Below are 17,528 nucleotides of genomic sequence, written 5' to 3'. Positions count from 1 at the left end.
TTGAACGAAAAGGATAATAAGTGAGGCCCAATGGACCATTGAAATAGAGGCCCATGACTGACCGGTTCTCGGAGGAGACAGTTCGACTCGGTTCTAGAACCTCGATCCGGCTCTTGTCTTGTCTATATAATATATATAATATACTCGCACAACTAATAGATAGACGATTGTATTTTCGGGATTGGCAAAATGTCTGCTTACGAGATAACGTGGTGATTGGGAAGCTGAAGCTGAAAGGCAAAGCCTTGAACGTGAAAGGTGGGATCAAAAAGAAGAAGAAGGTTTTAGAAACGAGGAACTGATTTGGGTTTAGTATTAACATTTATAGCTAGGTAAACAAAGTTTCCAACATCTTGTATTGCTAATGGAGATTCAATACCTTTGTTTTTGGAGGGTGATATGATAGGTGGAGATGCAATAGATCAATTTGAGAATGATGGTGATGACGACATAGGGAAGGCTGGAGTTTTTGATCAGATGACACCGGCGGATCGGAGAGCCGATATCTCGAGCAGGCAGAGAGGCTTCAAGCTCAAAGGCTTGCCCAAATGGCCAAGAAATCGCATCGTGATCGGGTTCAGGAATTCAATCAGTATCTGGCTAACCTATCTGAGCATTACGACATCCCCAAAGTAGGCCCTGGTTAACATCCCTTCTGCATTTTCAGTTCGGCTGAAAATATTGTATTCTGATTATCAGAATTGGAAGTGAAAATTGCTTTGTCAAGAGATCTGTATGAGAAGTAAGGATTTGTTTAGGATGCTCACTTGGTCATGTTGATTACAACATGACATCTCTCTTGAGGAAAGATCATGATTCGCAATGCTTAAATTGAAGAAAACAAACTACAAAACTAGATTGCGCAAGACTATTAGTAACATAAGGTCCTACATTTATCGATACACTGAACTGCGTCTGCTTTAACCTGTCGGTTATTTTTTTGTAGCGACCACTGAATCCTACTGGACATATTATCTTCATGCTCTGCAGCTGAATGCAATGCAATTGTGAAAAAGCTATAGTTTTATACACTGAATAACATTGATACCACCAGCATTGAAGCAATTTAATTTACATGGAGAATGATTCTTGATCCCTTCAATTAGATTTACCTCGTCTTCTGAAAACAAACAGTGAACCTCTAGAGCCTTTCCCCAGCCTGACGTTCTCATCTATATATGTGATCTGGAGTTTCACCTCACTTTCACCGCCATATCGGAACCCCAAAGCTCCAACCTTCAATTCTGGTGGCTCAAAAATAACTTGAACCCATTTATCATCCAGAGCCTTCAACTTTCCTGCTCATGCAGATATGAGAGCACTCAATCTATGCAGAAAACAAATGGGAAAAGGACCAACATAAAATGTAGGAAATATGACGCTTCTATTTAGAGAATTTCATCTCTAGGTTAAACATTTGCCTCGGATTTACTGGCATAATGATCCTAGTTACTGAGCCTTTATCTAGCTATTCACTCGGAAAATCAAACTAGTAACTGAATCTACAAGGTCAGTTGAATGACATACTTACAAGCAGCCTACCTGTTAAAGAGACTTCTCCATCCAAGAACCCAAAAGCAGAGAAGGACACCTTGTTTTTAACAATGTCAGGAGCTTCAATAACTTGAATCATCTCCTTTGTTTTAAAAACAAGACGGCCCAGTGTACTCCTATAGCCACCCCCAGGCGATGTTGGCACTGAACAGTACAGCACATCCCAATCTGCAAAAGTACCATGGTAAACTCATCCTGAGATCAACAAGAATACCAGTAACAGAAAAATGCATACCCTGGTTTTAATAGTAATGACCAGTACCATTTTGTTACTAACCAAATAGTTAGGCATATGTTTCAGAACAACTACCAATGGATTAAAAGAAGTTGAAGTCGGGCATGACTGAAAAGCATATGCATCATATATTAAACTGTTTGCACATGGAAGGGTTCATAAACACAGATATTTCAGAAGCCCTCCAAAGTTCCCAACTTTCTCTTCTACTCTTCTCCCACTAATTTGTATCAATTTAGAATCCTAGACAGTTATCAGGATTTCTAGGTGGAATACATCTTTATAAAAGCAGCATATATACAGTAGACATAAAGTTACTTAGTCTTACTTCAACGAAGAACTCCACACCTCAAGGGATTTTACCTCCGAAAATTAGAGGGCATTTCACTGGTTCACTAACACAGTAGTTCTGCAATGCCTCGGCCACTTGAGCTACCTCCTTATGTTGTTCCTTTTCCAGCAAAACTCCTCTGTCCGAATCTATCACCTGATCATAATGACGCCAGTTATAAAAACCTTAGCAAAAAAAGCCATCAACATAATCCTCCTAATCTTCAAAAGCAGAATCATAACAACCTTGGAATTGAGTTTCCATAACTACCAACCTGAACAATACCCGCCATTTTAAACCTACGTACATCTAATTTACATACCTAAGTAATTGACGAAAAGAGATTGAAGAGAGTCCATACCTTGGAGAGAATAGAAGCAGCGAGCTCATCGGGACCGGTCCGTAATTCCGGGTTAGAGACCGAGACAGTAGCCGAGATTCTCAACGTTTTGCGATTACGAGAATGAGAGTGAGGCGAAACAGCTAAACCCAAATTAGTGGGCTTTGCGCAGAGATTAGGGAACCTGGGTTTTGAGGGATCGGAGCCACCTCTGAGTGTTGAGCACGATAAGGCTAGTGAAGAAGCGAGAGCAGCAGCCATGAAGTTGATGATGCTGAGCTTCCAAACCAGATTGGGTTTTGCAGGGGCAGAGTACATGATAATTGATGAGATTATGCCACGTGGGCTTGCGGAATCAATGTCGGACCCGTTTGGCTTTGGCTATTGGTGGAGGTTAGGCCACGTCTGAAAACTTAAAATTCCTTAGCCTTATCTGATCGTTACAGGTACTAAACAAACCTCTTTTTTGGCGGGTAAAACTAATCCTTCTTTCTTCTCTCCCTAAACACAACTATTAACTATGTGTATTTTTTTTTTTTTAATCAAATAAATGATTAGGCGATATTAGTTCCTCGGAAGCAGACGATGTAGAGAACAAGTCTCACCCTCAATCCCGAAAAAGAATGATCTACCACACTCTGGGAACCTACCGCTCGTCTCCCTATTCTTATTTTATTAATAAAAAAAATACAAAGATGAGGGGGGGGACATAAACCTTACCCCGGAATACAAGAGAAACAAATAAAGCACAAATCCAATCAAGCATTACGCTGATCATGAATGCCCATATCATCCCTAAGCAAGAAATGAGATAGAGTAGATGGTGCGGTTGCGTACCAAACTAATGCAGTGGATGCTAAACCCATGTTTGTCAACCTATCAGCAACAGTATTCCCTTCACGGAGCACATGAGAGCAATGAAAGGTCAACGAGCGGATACGCGCTAAACAAGTCAACCAAGCAATCCGTAGAGGCCAAGGAGGGACAAATGAAGAAGAGACAATGCAAGCAAGAACAGTACTAGTGGAGTCACTTTCAAGCCATATGTTATTCCATCCAAAACGAAAAGAAAATTCAATTCCAATAATGACACCCATTAGTTCAGCGAAAAAAGTTGTCTGATGACCAAGTCCTTGACAAAATCCACCAAGATAACGACCATTCTCATCCCTAAAAACTCCACCACATGCAGCTGGTCCAGGGTTACCCTTAGCTAAGCCGTCTGTGTTGAGTTTGATTCATGGAGTAATTGGTGGATGCCAAAGAACCAAGCGAGGAGCTACTCGTCTTCGTGAAATCGGGTGAATACCCAAACCCACAAGCAACTGAGAATCCAACAGACCAACTGTGTGTCCTGGTGTATGGGGTGCGATAAATCGAAGCCATGCTTTAATGGAGCGAAAAACACGTAATAAAGAAGGAATCTTATTGTCAAAGGGAAGCTTGTTACGCGCTTTCCAAATTGCCATGAGTGCATAAAGACAGTTGGCTATCCAAAGATTCTTCAATTGAGGTGAGAATGTTTTACCTTTGATTTTATTCCATAAATCAACAATTGTACCATGAGATGGCAAGGAGCAACCAAAGCAACATGCCAACCATTGCCATACATGTTGAGCAAAGGAACAAGACACAAACAAGTGGGTGGAGTCTTCAACAAACCTGAAAGAGCAAAGCTGACAGACTGAAACTGTAAGGATGCCTCTTTTTTGAAGTTGCTCATCGGTAGGAATTCTATTATGAAAAAGACGCCAGGCAAGCATGGAATAGCGGGGAGGAATAAAGTGTCTCCATATAGTAGTGAAATCGGCAATTGAAGCAAAACATTAGCGAACCACATTATATCCCTCAGAAAAAGAGAAAGTACCTGAGCTTGATTTTTCGCAAATTAAAATATCCTTCTCCGGTTCAAATGGAAGGGGAAGGTTGGTAATGTCAACCGCCAAACCAAGAAAAATATTTGAAAATCCATAAGGCAAAACCCATTGCTGATTAGAGATAAACAACTCAACCTTAGTCTTTAAAGGAACAGGGAAATTATGAACCTGAAGCTTATCAATAATAGGAATATCAAGCCACTTATCTGACCAAAACATGACTGACTTTCCATCTCCAATTAACCATCTAGAATGTTGAAAAATTAGAGGAAGAGCAATTTTAAGACCATGCCAGATAGAAGAGGCAAAATATCGATACCGCATTTGATGACATATAGAGAACCGTTGACAAGAAAAATATTCCCATAGCGATGCTGATGTGATAGTGCCCAACCCAAGCTCAAAAGAGCTGCTTTGTTAAGGGACTGCAGCCTTCGCAACCCAAGACCACCCTCTATCTTTGGAGCACAAACTTGTTGCCAGGAAACCGTTACAATTTTCTTAGTGGCTAAGTCTCCCGACCATATAAAGTTTCTGGCACAAGCAGACAAATGCTTTAGTATATATACATCAACCCTGTATATATACATCCACCCTGTTTTCTTTATAAACTATGTGTATAAACCCTTGAACTTCGTCAAAATAGAGTTTCCAACTTTAGGGGCCGGTTAAGAATTATATATGATTCTACGTTACACTCTTTGATTGTTTTGTGAATTTATTAGATAATTGTTTGAAGAAGGCTAGGGGTGGAATCACCAAATATTATGTTCGCATTGCATTGCATTGCCTCAAACTTTATTACTTAGTTGGTTTTGATTGAGAGATAATGATGTATTAATGTACCATTAGGAACTCATGCTGGTCATAATAAAGTTAATTAGTAAGATTGTGTTGTCCTCGAACGTTTTCACATGCTAAGTAAAATAACGACACATTTGTAATCCTAGTAAATTTCAACTAGGAACTAAAATAGGTTAGATTCAATGTAATCAACATAGTGATTTGAGACGTACTTTTCACGTGCCACAAATATGTAACCATAGCTCATTGTCAATTTTAGTAAATTACTTTGAGTTTAGTTCAAACGCTACACTTTTATTGAGTATGTTAGAGCCAAGTTATGTTAGGTTGGAGTTGATTTATAATAACAGTGGTCATCTTTTTCTTCTACCACTTCCTCTTCTTTTTCTTCTACATCTTCCTATTCCTCTTTACGACGGGATCTTATTTTTACTACATTTTTCTACAAGGCCAATCTTCTTGTTGATAGACAATTACAATAATCAAACTAATAACCTCTCCATGAAAAGTTCACCCATACCACTACTAATTAACCATCAAGTGATCCAACGGGAAGAAATCTGCTGTCCCTAATACCCTGTGCCAAACCTGTCCCCATGCATTCATTGGTCCATAAAGATTAAGAAAATATTTTCTTAATATTTTGTTCCATATTTTATTCTTTGTGGACCAATGAATGCATGGGGACTGGTTTGGCACAGTATTTTTGGGGACAGCAGATTTCATCCCGTGATCCAACAGATTCTTCAAAAAAGGTAACAGATATAATAAATTATAAACAAAATGATCCACGTCATTTATGCCTTTATGGAGGGTTCACGTTCCTATAGTGACAATTAATATCATCATTCATTAATATCGGAAAGTCAATTTGACCTTGAATGTTGGAGTGTGACAAAGAACAGTTGTATTAGTATAGGATTTACATTTAACAACAGAGATCTGACTCATTGATACAGATTAGGATATCATTCACATTTAACATTATAAATCAAATTCCTATTTGGATATGATTCACATGTATGTGTACCAAATATATATTTCCTATGAAGTCACATTTGGATTAATTGGACAGCCTGGGCCTAGTCCAAAGGTATTCTTGGAAGGAAAGTAAGTTGCCAATGTCCGATCCCATTCTAGGAAATTGACAACGTTGCCAAAATCTCAATCTTACATGCATTTTTGGATCACAGATTAGACACTTAAGAGAGTTAGTAGAGTCCCAAATCCCAATTTAGGAATTTAACCATATTAATTAAACTACTATTACGTGTGAAAGTTGCCATAAATCGCTGGTTGAAGTGTTCATGGCCTCGAACCATCCAAATTGTTCAATTATCTAGAGCCAGAGATTCACGCGTAGTCATTATAATCATCAAATCATTCATATACTAATACAATGCCTCACCTCATTTTGCATCGCCTCAAAATTTTATTCACGTACACCCGCCGAACCCGCTCAATCATCTGCATTTGAAGTTTGATCACACCAAGTACAAACCCAGGTTTTGATTTTCTCCCATCTTCTCAAAGATTGCTTCTTTTTTTTGGTTTTTGTTGGTACCCAATTCATTGGCTTGGTTCAATAGGTATGATCATTATGTTTTTGCCCTTCTCTGTTTTTGGTTGATAGACATAGATTTTGGTATGTGAATGTGGTCATTTTGATGCAAAATTAATGCTAGATACCCACGTTAATGAATCGATTTTGAGACAAATTGTGAAAAGGGTAGTGATCAATTTATGAGTTAATTTAATTACGTGATTGTTGTTTTTATAATCTGAAAGTATTTGATGACATGCGTCTGTGTGTTGCAAGTTTTCAGGTTATTGGTTAAGTTTGTTGTATAATTTGGGAACAATAAAACAGAGGATGCGAAAAGTGCCTTGATGTTGCCTTCAACCCAATTGAAAAAAGGTGGCGCATGGAGGCCACAATTGTTCAAAGACATTATGGTCATGTCCAAGTCAAGGTCTCGTTCACAAATGAAAAGACCAAGATGGATTATTGCATTGGTTTGTATTCTCTGCGTTTTTCTGATTACTGCTTATTTCTATCCGTCGGAAAGCTCTACGACATGCTATCTCTTCTCATCTCCTAATTGTGATGGGATATTTGGAAAGACTCCACCTAGTCCTGCAAGGGAACTAACTGACGATGAGACTGCATCTTCAGTTGTAGTTAAGGAAATTCTTAATACGCCTCCTCTTCAGTCGAAGAACCCGAAAATCGCTTTCATGTTTTTGACTCCGGGCACGTTACCTTTCGAGGAGTTATGGGAAAATTTCTTTCAAGTAAGGCTCCTGGCTCTTGTGTGTTATATTATAGACAGGTGGTAGGAGCTTTGAACTCTTAAATACAAACAACACGGTTCATTTGTATCTATGCATAGCTCTTGAAACTCCATTTCTCATGCTTAATGTGGAATGTGCATATGGAAACTTCAATAATGGCCTAGATAAAGTTAAGGCCTAATTAAGAATGATTTGTGAAGCTTGTCTTTACGTCACACACATATGTATAAGGTACAGATAGTGTTCCTGGCTATACTCTGTCCTGCTACTCCTTTACTATTCAAAGATAATTAATGGAATTATATTCTCCACTATCTAGTACTGAGAACTGGAAGTATGATCTAGCGTTTGGTTAAAGAAAGGTTCAACTTTTTATATGGTAAAATATAAGTGCAGTTTTCATACTTGCTTTTTCAAAGTCTAACAAGAATGAAATGGTTTCCAGGGCCATGAGGACAAATTCAGTGTTTATGTACATGCATCTAAGCAGAAACCAATACATGTGAGCCGCTATTTTGTTGATAGAGACATACATAGTGAACAGGTAGGAGTCTCTCACTGCATTGTTACAGTTCAGCAAAAGTTTGTCCTTTATCGCTAGATGGATGTCTTTAATCTTTATAGATGCCTTTGATAATAAATTATCAGGTAGTTTGGGGAAAATTTTCAATGGTTGAGGCAGAAAAGAGACTCTTGGCCAATGCACTTTTAGACCCTGATAACCAACACTTCGTTCTGCTGTCTGACAGGTAATTTTATCGTCAACTGTTAACATTTCGAACTTTTACATGATGATGTTATAATGAAATTGCGCAAGTTCCTTTCATTGATTGTGTTTTACATTTTCCTTCCAGCTGCATACCACTGCATAGCTTTGATTATGTATATAATTATCTCATGTACACGAATGTCAGCTTTATAGACTGGTAAGCAAACTATACTAAGCTCTTATTCTGGTGTAGTTGATAATTTGTATTTACTTTGATCTGATTTATCATATTTCTCTCCCTCTAGTTTTGTGGATCCCGGTCCACATGGAACTGGACGGTATGCTGAGCAAATGATGCCCGAAGTTGAAAAGCACGAATTTCGAAAGGGTTCACAGGTATTTTGTCTTACCTCAACGTATGCACAAGTAAGAGAGCAAATTTGATCATCTATTAAGTTCTGGAACTGCTGCATATATGGAGCTCCAATGAAACATTCATTCACGGCTTATAAACTTTATATAATCTGTATCCCTTTTTTATGCTTAATTGATGGGGATATATATATATATATATAATTCCTTTTCAGACTCCATATGGAACCATAAAAGAAGCTTGCATGTACTACTTGCTTTACAAGCAGTTTTCCATTAAATTACCAATTCATTTGTAAATTACTTATCATGCGTATATCTCTCATCATAGAATGGATTTTAGGAATCTATGTGACCTGGGACCTATGTCAGACACAAAGGATTTGACCCTTGCAGAACTTTAAATTGGCTACAATTTTGATCTGGCTGTAATTGTGAAGTGTAATTTATTTTGAGTCGGGAATATTACTGAATGGGGGATTATGTTTTTTGTCAGCAGCTCCTCATTAAACCAGAAATTACTGAATCTGTTTACTTGTTTTGCAGTGAAGTACACTAGGCAATTGCTGTAAAAGCAGTTCTTATTGCATACTTCTATTTCGTAGAATCTTTTCGCCTGTTCTTTCCAAGTTACCTGAGCTTCTCTTTATTTGTTTACTTTTTATGCTAATTCATCAGACGTAGGTTCTGGTAGGACAGTTCAGATTTATCATCACAGGGAATGTTCTAACGCGCTTTTCTATTGCAGTGGTTCACTATGAAGAGGCAACATGCTATTGTCATGATGGCAGACAGTCTATACTATACCAAGTTCAAGCTTCACTGCAGGGTAATCTATTCTTTTTATCTACACTAAATTCTTGCTTCTGTGCATGTCTTAGCCTGTATGTGTATTCACTAATAGAGTCACAAGAAAAAGATTATTTTAAAGTCAACATCTTGGTGATGATGTTTTTGACTTTTTCAGCCGAACATGGACGGCCGCAACTGCTATTCGGACGAGCATTACCTGCCAACCTTCTTTCGGGTTAGCACCAATTATTGTTCTCTTGGTTCCAGTTAAATCTGCATCTTACTCCCTAAAATTTCTCTGCCCTACCATTTCATGCTTGCCAGTAATTAACGCCTTTGCAGATGAAAGATCCTGCTGGTCTTGCAAATTGGTCGGTAACATTTGTTGATTGGTCTGAAGGGAAATGGCATCCAAGAGCATTTAGGACTCAGGATGTTACTTATGATCTTCTTAGGAACATCACGGTATAGTTTCAAGAACCCCTTTTCTCAACTTCATTCTTCCTGTGACATGCCATTCATTCATTAACACATTTTCGCCCCCATTTCAGTCTATCGCTGATAGCACACATGTGACAAGTGATGCAACGGTACAACTAACCTTTCTGAAAAAACTGATTCAAATAAGTTGATTTGCTTGCTGAGAAAAAAACTTACTTATATAGCGGGTTTATACACCTTCTGTGTCAGATGCTTGCATCGTGAGACAAAAGGTGTATACGCCCCTTATGCGTTGGTAAGTTTTTTTTTTTTTTTTTTCTAGCTTGTGGCAATGCCTTTGGGGTGATCCCAACTTGAAAATTTCATTGGTATTGTATTTTACTACTGCAGAAAACAGTATTGAGGACTCCTTGCCTGTGGAATGGGATGAAGCGACCCTGTTTCTTATTTGCCAGAAAGTTCTATCCTGAAACTCTGGGGAAACTGATACACCTTTTCTCCAATTATACGAAAGTTTGAATTTCTTTCTTCTCTGTCGGCCAATTATACCATGCCATGTGGCCGGACATTTTGGATCCTCGCTGCGAATATTTTGCCATGTCAGCGAAGCTATCAGGGTATGGCTCGGGATTGGTGGTAAAGAGACTGCTGCTTCTTCTTGTAGATTGGTTCACCTTTTCTTGTTAGCATTACTAGAATTGCATTCAATTTCATGTTTATATATCTGTAAAAAGAGGAAAAAGTTATATATGAAAGTATGAAACTGTATTTTTTGTGTCCAAACAGCAAGAGTCTTAATCCCACTCTGATACAAGTCCTCAGCAGCTCAGCTTCTTGAAACTGATCGACTTAATTTGTTTTTTTGTTTGCCTCCATTTTTGTTTCATTTGGTAATAAGTAGGCTTAAAGGTCCGAAATTACTAAACAAGAACAAGCTAGCAGTGAATTCAATAGGGCCTTTGAAGGGAAAAAAAATCTCTCCCACAATAGACCAGGAGAGAGCTCATGCATGTATAGTGAGCTTAAGTGCTTAACTGTATTCAAATTTGCGGACATACTTAAAGAATAAAGTTGGATGATCAAACAGTTATCAATATGATCACTAAAATCTTGTAAAGTTGCATGCTTATCAAAGAGGAATAGAAATTGCGGTTAACTTGGATGAATAATGCATGTCTACATGGTAATATACATCTAGCTAGTTTCAATTGAGGTGCGTTATACTTATAATTAGTTTATGCATGTGCTTTCGATTTAAATACTTTGGTCATCGTCATATGCATGCCAAAGTAAAAGTTTTAGTTTGTTCGTTTAATAGCGTTGAGCCATGCATGTCGGTTCTATAAAATTAAGACTTTGAAAGTTATGGAGTCACCGGCCATGGGGTTGGCAAAGCCAGTGCTTGAGTGGAACCCCCACCCAAGTTCAAGCTCTAACAATCTCAAGAGTCTCTGTAGGTAAGTAATCGGGTTAACACGTACTTGTGGATCCATTATCGGAAAATACAGTGGAGCTAGCTCATGAGTACTCTACTAGTACACTGACAAGCAGAAGAGAGCAATATATACCGGCCCAGAAGCAGTCATCAGCGAATGCCTACGAGTTTTTTAAGGTGGGAAATTTTGGGACAAGCGGGGTCTGTAGCCTCCATAATTTGCAAGCGGTCCAACTGCTTGGATTGAGATTTTATATTGCGCTCTTACTCTCTTAGTACGTGGTGGTTCAATGGGGCCTCGTTGCCTTCTCCTTATTGCCAAAAATAAAATAAAATTATGGAGTAGATTCTCACCATACGAGAGGAGGTCGGAATTCACTCTTTTTTTTTTTTTTTTTTAACTTTGGCCTCCAAAACCCTAAAAAAGGCTTTTCCATCTCCCTCCACACCCCTTTGGCGACAGTGGCAATCCCAACACCGTTGCAACCAATCCTAGCCGTTCGTCCAACCTCCCCCTCCCAAAAGCGCGGGAAACTAAAAAAAAATATCTTTTGGCCAGCCCAATAATAAAAAAAATTAAAAATATATAAACTGGACGAACCACGCCTCCGCTGAGAGAGAGAGAGATAGACACAGTAACAGCCAAACAGACCCAAAACGCTGAGCACCCCACCTCTCTCTTTCTCTCCTTGCCTGCTAGGGTTTGCGAGCTGTGACTATGGCGCCGAAGAAACGCAAGGCTGACGAGGAAACCGAGCCGGCCAAGAGCCCCGCCGAGTCAACTCGGATGGTGACTCGTGCCTCAGACGCCGCAGCTCGGCGGCAGACTCGGAGCTCCACTCAGGGAGGTCATGGTAAGAGTGTGAAACCGGTTCCTCGGAAACCGGCTGTGGCGGCGAGGAAGAAGAGCAAGAAGAAAGAGGAGGCCGAATCGGAGCAAGGCGAGGTGGCCAAGTCTGAAGAAGGCGACGAGGTGAACATGAAGACTATTGTGATTGAGCGCTGGTGAGGCATTTCTATCCCTTCGTTTTTTGAATTTTTGCTGAAAAAAGATCGGTAAAATTGTAGAAATTACATTCGGTATTTTATTTTAATTTTGTTCATACAGTAATTTCAGATTTAATTTATGCTTATAAAAAAAAAAAAAATTAGGGGAATTTCATATAAAATTCCTTCCCAATTTTGTATGGCTTCTTCCTATTTATAGGGCATCACCGGATTTATTTCTTGTTCATGAAATGAATATAAGTCAGGAACATGGTGTGGTAAGGGTTACGGTTAGAATTTTGGTTTGTTTGCTTCGGTTTGAAAATGTCAGGGCTGTTTGATTTTGATTATGCATGTGAGGTGAAGGTTTCGATTTGATACTTGATGGACGGCTTGATGCTTAATTGTTATATGAGACCTAAAGGTTTCACTTGCTATATGTGAAAACTATTTGTATGAGGGTGTGCTTTGACACAGCATTATGGCTTTAGCCCAAAGGGCTGCTTGAATTGTATATCTGGGGAATTTGATAGGCTTATCCATTAACCCTGCACTAGCGAGGGCCTTGTACACTTGACAGCCTTTTTTCTTTCAATTGGTGCTTTACCTTTGCTAGCTACTTACATTGTCCTTTTCTTTTTCTAGCACGCAATGCAATTCATTCAAGACAAGGGCTGATCAGGTGAGAGCTAGTCTGGAGGGTCTGCCTGGCATCAGAGTGACAATTAATCCTGTTAAGGTATGATTGATGAAGGGTATTAACTCTGGCCACAAGTTGTATAATAGAATTTGGCAATCTTTTCCTTATCGGGTGATAAATTCAGTTTGTTATGCATGTAGATTTGCTTTGTACACTTGCTTTTAGTTTCAACTTCTAAAAGTACTGGAACTATATGGAAGCTAATGCATTAAAAACAGTAGGGCTTAAGCTGATTGTATAAACTTTTTTTTATCTTCGTGCCATCATGTGCTTCGCACCATGTACAGCTTAAGTTATACAATACAGTTTATCACTAGCAAAGTAGTAAATGCATGTCTGAGACCAACTGTTTGTTCATTTCCGTGATTTATTATACACTAATGAGAAACGAAGTACTGACAATTTAGTGAGCTAACTTACTCTTTTCTTTTTCTTTTTTCCTGTGGAATAGCCAAGAAGGGGTTGCTTTGAAATACGGGAAGAAGGTGTTGAGACGTTCATCAGTCTTTTGGTAACTCTTACAGACTTGCACCATCCTATTATTAGAGTATTTGTAAATGCTCATAAATTATTGCTCATGTTTTTTCCTATAAAAATTTTAGTACATTTTTGAGGATCCTCATTATATTCTGGTAGTGAGCTCGTCCATTCTAAAAGGAGATCTCTTAGGGAAGAGGAATCATGTAAATTGTTGATAATATTTGAACTTCTCCGGATGCTAATAAAAAGAAAAGACAGATATTATTCAATTATAGAAATAGTTTAATACTGATAATGAATCCCAATAGCATAGGCTTTATTCTATCTTAACTCATGTGATAGATGTATACTATAGAATGACATGTGAATTGAGTTTTCTGTCCTGCTATTTTGCATGATACATGTTCTACGGTCAAGCTGTATCACTGTGTGTTGCAGCAGACTTATCCACGTAATCTGCACGCTTTTCTATCTGTGTGCATTGGCAGAACTAGAATTGTATCCCAATGGGGTCATCTTTAATAATAGTAATGATGACTGAATAAGCAGAATGAAGACTATCCCATATAATGCTCATTAGATTTAAGTCTTTTGCTTGTGTAACTCGTCCAGGTTTTTTCTTACCAATCCTGATTCTAGATGCCTTTCAGAAATGGAAACATAATAATCTGCCTTTTGTATTATCTTTGGTGATGAGTTACTACATTTATGTTTATGAATTGAGGAGTGATCCTATTCTTCTTTTGCATGGGGACAGGCTTATCATGTTTAGATGATCAAACATTCTTTTATTAGCTTATGGAGAACTGTACCTGTTCTGAGTTGAATTTACGGGTTTTCTTTTGTAGGACATGAAGCGACCATTTAAACCACTGAAGGATCTGAACATGCAGGAAGTCATTGACAATATAATTCAGAAGATCCAATGAATGAGGTGATGCATGGCATGCAAGTAGAAATATCGTTTTGTTGTAAGCAAGTTTCATTTGCTGCATTGAAAGTAGAAACTTCAAACTACTAATCCTATCGTTTTCATTTAGTCATTTTCTAACGGTCGGTGGGGCATTGATTTTGTAATGTTGAGGCTCAAATCATTAGCCATTGTTAACAAGTACATTTAGGATATCTATGATCATACCTTTTGTTAGTGCTCCAAGGAAATCAAGTACTAGAGGTGCTTTAATAGTATGATCATATCCAAATTTAGTTTCCAATCTTTGATTCTATGCTCCCTCTTTGCTTTAGTCTAAACTTTTTTCCCAAATAGAGTTTATGTGAGACCCCGTAAAATTTGAAGAAGTTGAATTAGAGTTGTTTGTGATTAATTTTATTATATTGGTAATGGTTAAGGATATTTGGGACATATTTTTCAGAAATTTTCTTGAGAGGAAATGTCTAGTTTGAGGCTTGTTATTAAAGTGCATATCGAGATGAGTCTGTAGAAATTTTTGTTAAATTTTTTTTTGACACATGAACAATTTCTTATGAATTTTGGAAGTTCAAGAAATAAAGAAAAGGAAGAGAAAAATCACGTTGGGCAATCTGGACCGTACGCTATCCACCATTTGATTTTAATTTGATTGAGGGATATATAAATGCCCAAGCCAGATTGATTAACCCAGAAACCTCGATACAGTCAATCCATTTCTTCAACCCGTTCACCCGAAAAGGCGACCCGGTCGTATCTCCACCTTCCGGTCGATTCACGGTGTCGCACGGATCGTTCTCCTCAACTCGATGGCGAGAAGCTGAAAGTGGACTTGGCTTGCTCAACCAAATCGTCACGATAGCAAAATGAATCCCGAAAGTTCCAACGGTTTTGGTACATTTTCCGGCGACTCCGATCACCGACCATGACAACTGAGTGTATGAAACTTTATCTTCTCGTTGAGCTCTACAAGAATATATACTTGCATGTCAGTTTCGGTTATCATTTGGGAAATTGGTGATTTGGGTTCGAACGGCCACCGCTCGTATCACTGTGCACAACGGCGACTTGGGTGATTAATGGCTTGTATCTGGCTGTCGCTTACTTAGTTTGAAGCATAAAGTGTGTTCCTCAATTCATATTGACGCTTGGTTGTGAATAATGGCAGAACTTGTGAAGTAGGATGAAAACAGTGGCATTGGGTCTTCTCTGTTCGGGTAACCAAGAAGAGCAATTCAATATCTGCATGTTCTGCAACGTTGAATATGTATTTGGAACCTTTGGAAGCTCAAATCAGAAATTGGACAAGGATTTATCTTGATGATTCTCAACAAAGGTAATGTTCTGAAATTTGATATATGATACGCCAAGTGTTAAGTTGTTGAGAATTTTGGGTTGGTGTGTTGATTATAATTTTGTTACAGAAAGTCAGTTGATTGTTTGGGACCAATACCAATCCAACTACGGTAGAAGTTGGTGTTGGATGGCTGAAGCAATACTTCTGCAACTAAGGTTGTGTATTTTGTATGATAACGAACCTGCCAAAGTCTAAGCTTGACCTTGAATCAAAGACCGGTTGAAAAACCAACTAAAGTGCAGGTGCAAATTAGTAAGTGGTCATTAATTAGTCTGGGTACATCTCCTTTAAGCATGAACTAGTAAAGTTCGGTTGCTGGAGTGCAAGTCTGGCTTGAATTGAAGAATGATTAATAGATTATGGTTTTGGGTGCCCAGAATAATAAGAAGGGATTGCACCCAAAAAGAAAAGGAATTCACTTTTGGAATAAATTAACCAAAAGGACTTGGTAATATTTGTTAAGAGTCATTGAATTCTATTCTACCACTCTAACATGATTATTGTCGGATTAGGACGGGAACGTGAAAATTTGGTGGTGTTGGCCCAGTGGCGGAGTCAGGAATTTAGGTTCACTGGAGCACCAAAAAAAAAAAAAAAAACAAAATATATATTTAATGTAATTTCTATTTATTACAATGGTAATTGCCCTCGATGAAATTTCATATTTTGAAATCCTTGCATGATAGTCTCATTATCTATGCTAGTAAAAATGTCTTTCTCAATATATGAAATCAAGCAATCATCAGTAAACTCGTGAGCTCTAGGTTGACAAGGACCTTTTTGTAGATAATATCTGCGTACTTCATTTTGAACATTAGGATGATAAGTTGAAATTGGAGGACGATTTCTATGATCAGAATGATATGTTTCATTAATTTCAGGACAAGGCTTCTCTAAATTACTATCATTCTTTGTTTTTTTTTTGCGGGAGATGAATCTAATGAGGTATTTATACCCGATGACTCCTCTGCAACAGAATTTTCTTTTCTTTTAAAGTATCTTAACATATTTGAATGAAGAATAGAGTAGTAGTAAGAATCAAAAGAAGTACTCTTCACAAAAGAATTGATTGAGAATTGTTACTTGACGATATATATATATACACACACATACACACACTGTTATTGATATAATAGAATTTTTTTTTTAATAATACGTGGGAGCCCACGTTTTCTTCCTCAAACAATCTACAATCCCAACAAAGAAAACAAAGAAGAGCACGTGAAGTGCTTCTGAAAGTGAAAAAAAATAATATACAAACATATATTAAAAACCTGATATTAATATAATACTAATACTATATATATATATATTAACTTTTTGGTGAAACTGTGAGTGGGGCACGGGACCCACTGGGCCCCTGCCTCCCTCCGCCTCTGTGTTGGCCTAAGAAAAACAAATGGAGTCAAAGCTGCTTAAATTTCAGGTAGAAACTGTATTAAAAACCTGATATTAATATAATACTAATACTATATATATATATATTAACTTTTTGGTGAAACTGTGAGTGGGGCACGGGACCCACTGGGCCCCTGCCTCCCTCCGCCTCTGTGTTGGCCTAAGAAAAACAAATGGAGTCAAAGCTGCTTAAATTTCAGGTAGAGTGACTCGGGACTCTCTCGGTTATGATTTTTTTTATATATAAATGATATCGCATGCTATGATAATGAATTTGAAGGATTTGATATTTTATTGCCATGCTTGTTTTCAATGGTTTTCTGTATCCTGTGATGACCTGAGAGTGAGATGAGCATAGCGACTACCTTGGGTTTCGATCCCCTAAACCTCCGGAGGGGCTGTATGGACGGTATGGTGTCTTACATCCTGTGAGGTGTGACCCCATTTCTAGGTGATACGGCGTAAATGGACACTCTCGCTACTCCTTGCCGTT

The 17,528-nt window shown here is 38.2% G+C and overlaps 4 protein-coding genes across 7 annotated transcripts; 3 read left to right on the top strand and 1 right to left on the bottom strand.

Annotated features, from left to right (window-relative positions):
• The first annotated feature begins 53 nt into the window (after positions 1 to 53).
• LOC133738025 (uncharacterized) lies at positions 54 to 892 on the top strand. The gene is made up of 2 exons (XM_062165465.1): positions 54 to 296; positions 474 to 892. Exons 1-2 carry the CDS (start codon positions 54 to 56, stop codon positions 645 to 647), a joined length of 417 nt encoding a protein of 138 aa, XP_062021449.1. The 3' UTR covers positions 648 to 892.
• LOC133738476 (probable plastid-lipid-associated protein 8, chloroplastic) lies at positions 872 to 2,793 on the bottom strand. The gene is made up of 4 exons (XM_062166030.1): positions 2,482 to 2,793; positions 2,153 to 2,276; positions 1,543 to 1,722; positions 872 to 1,298 (listed from the first exon to the last, which is right to left on the bottom strand). The coding sequence occupies exons 1-4, from the start codon at positions 2,776 to 2,778 to the stop codon at positions 1,099 to 1,101; spliced, it is 801 nt and encodes a 266-aa protein (XP_062022014.1). The 5' UTR covers positions 2,779 to 2,793; the 3' UTR covers positions 872 to 1,098.
• Positions 2,794 to 6,498: 3,705 nt separating this feature from the next.
• On the top strand, positions 6,499 to 10,533 carry LOC133740153 (glycosyltransferase BC10-like). 4 transcript variants are annotated; one of them, XM_062168071.1, is made up of 11 exons: positions 6,499 to 6,646; positions 6,968 to 7,436; positions 7,882 to 7,980; positions 8,061 to 8,185; positions 8,291 to 8,362; positions 8,451 to 8,541; positions 9,266 to 9,346; positions 9,485 to 9,544; positions 9,652 to 9,774; positions 9,861 to 9,899; positions 10,141 to 10,533. In XM_062168071.1, exons 2-11 carry the CDS (start codon positions 7,032 to 7,034, stop codon positions 10,267 to 10,269), a joined length of 1,224 nt encoding a protein of 407 aa, XP_062024055.1. In that variant the 5' UTR covers positions 6,499 to 6,646; positions 6,968 to 7,031; the 3' UTR covers positions 10,270 to 10,533. The 4 variants fall into 4 exon arrangements, with proteins under 4 accessions (XP_062024055.1, XP_062024056.1, XP_062024058.1 ...); XM_062168072.1 differs by having other exon boundaries at positions 6,961 to 7,436; XM_062168074.1 differs by having other exon boundaries at positions 6,504 to 6,646; positions 8,085 to 8,185.
• Positions 10,534 to 11,804: 1,271 nt separating this feature from the next.
• On the top strand, positions 11,805 to 14,566 carry LOC133739107 (uncharacterized). The gene is made up of 4 exons (XM_062166829.1): positions 11,805 to 12,190; positions 12,818 to 12,911; positions 13,324 to 13,383; positions 14,201 to 14,566. The coding sequence occupies exons 1-4, from the start codon at positions 11,904 to 11,906 to the stop codon at positions 14,279 to 14,281; spliced, it is 522 nt and encodes a 173-aa protein (XP_062022813.1). The 5' UTR covers positions 11,805 to 11,903; the 3' UTR covers positions 14,282 to 14,566.
• Positions 14,567 to 17,528: the final 2,962 nt, after the last annotated feature.

This window comes from Rosa rugosa, chromosome 3 (genome assembly GCF_958449725.1).
Source record: "Rosa rugosa chromosome 3, drRosRugo1.1, whole genome shotgun sequence".
NCBI lineage: Eukaryota > Viridiplantae > Streptophyta > Magnoliopsida > Rosales > Rosaceae > Rosa > Rosa rugosa.
This window is presented reverse-complemented; position numbering and strand designations above follow the sequence as displayed.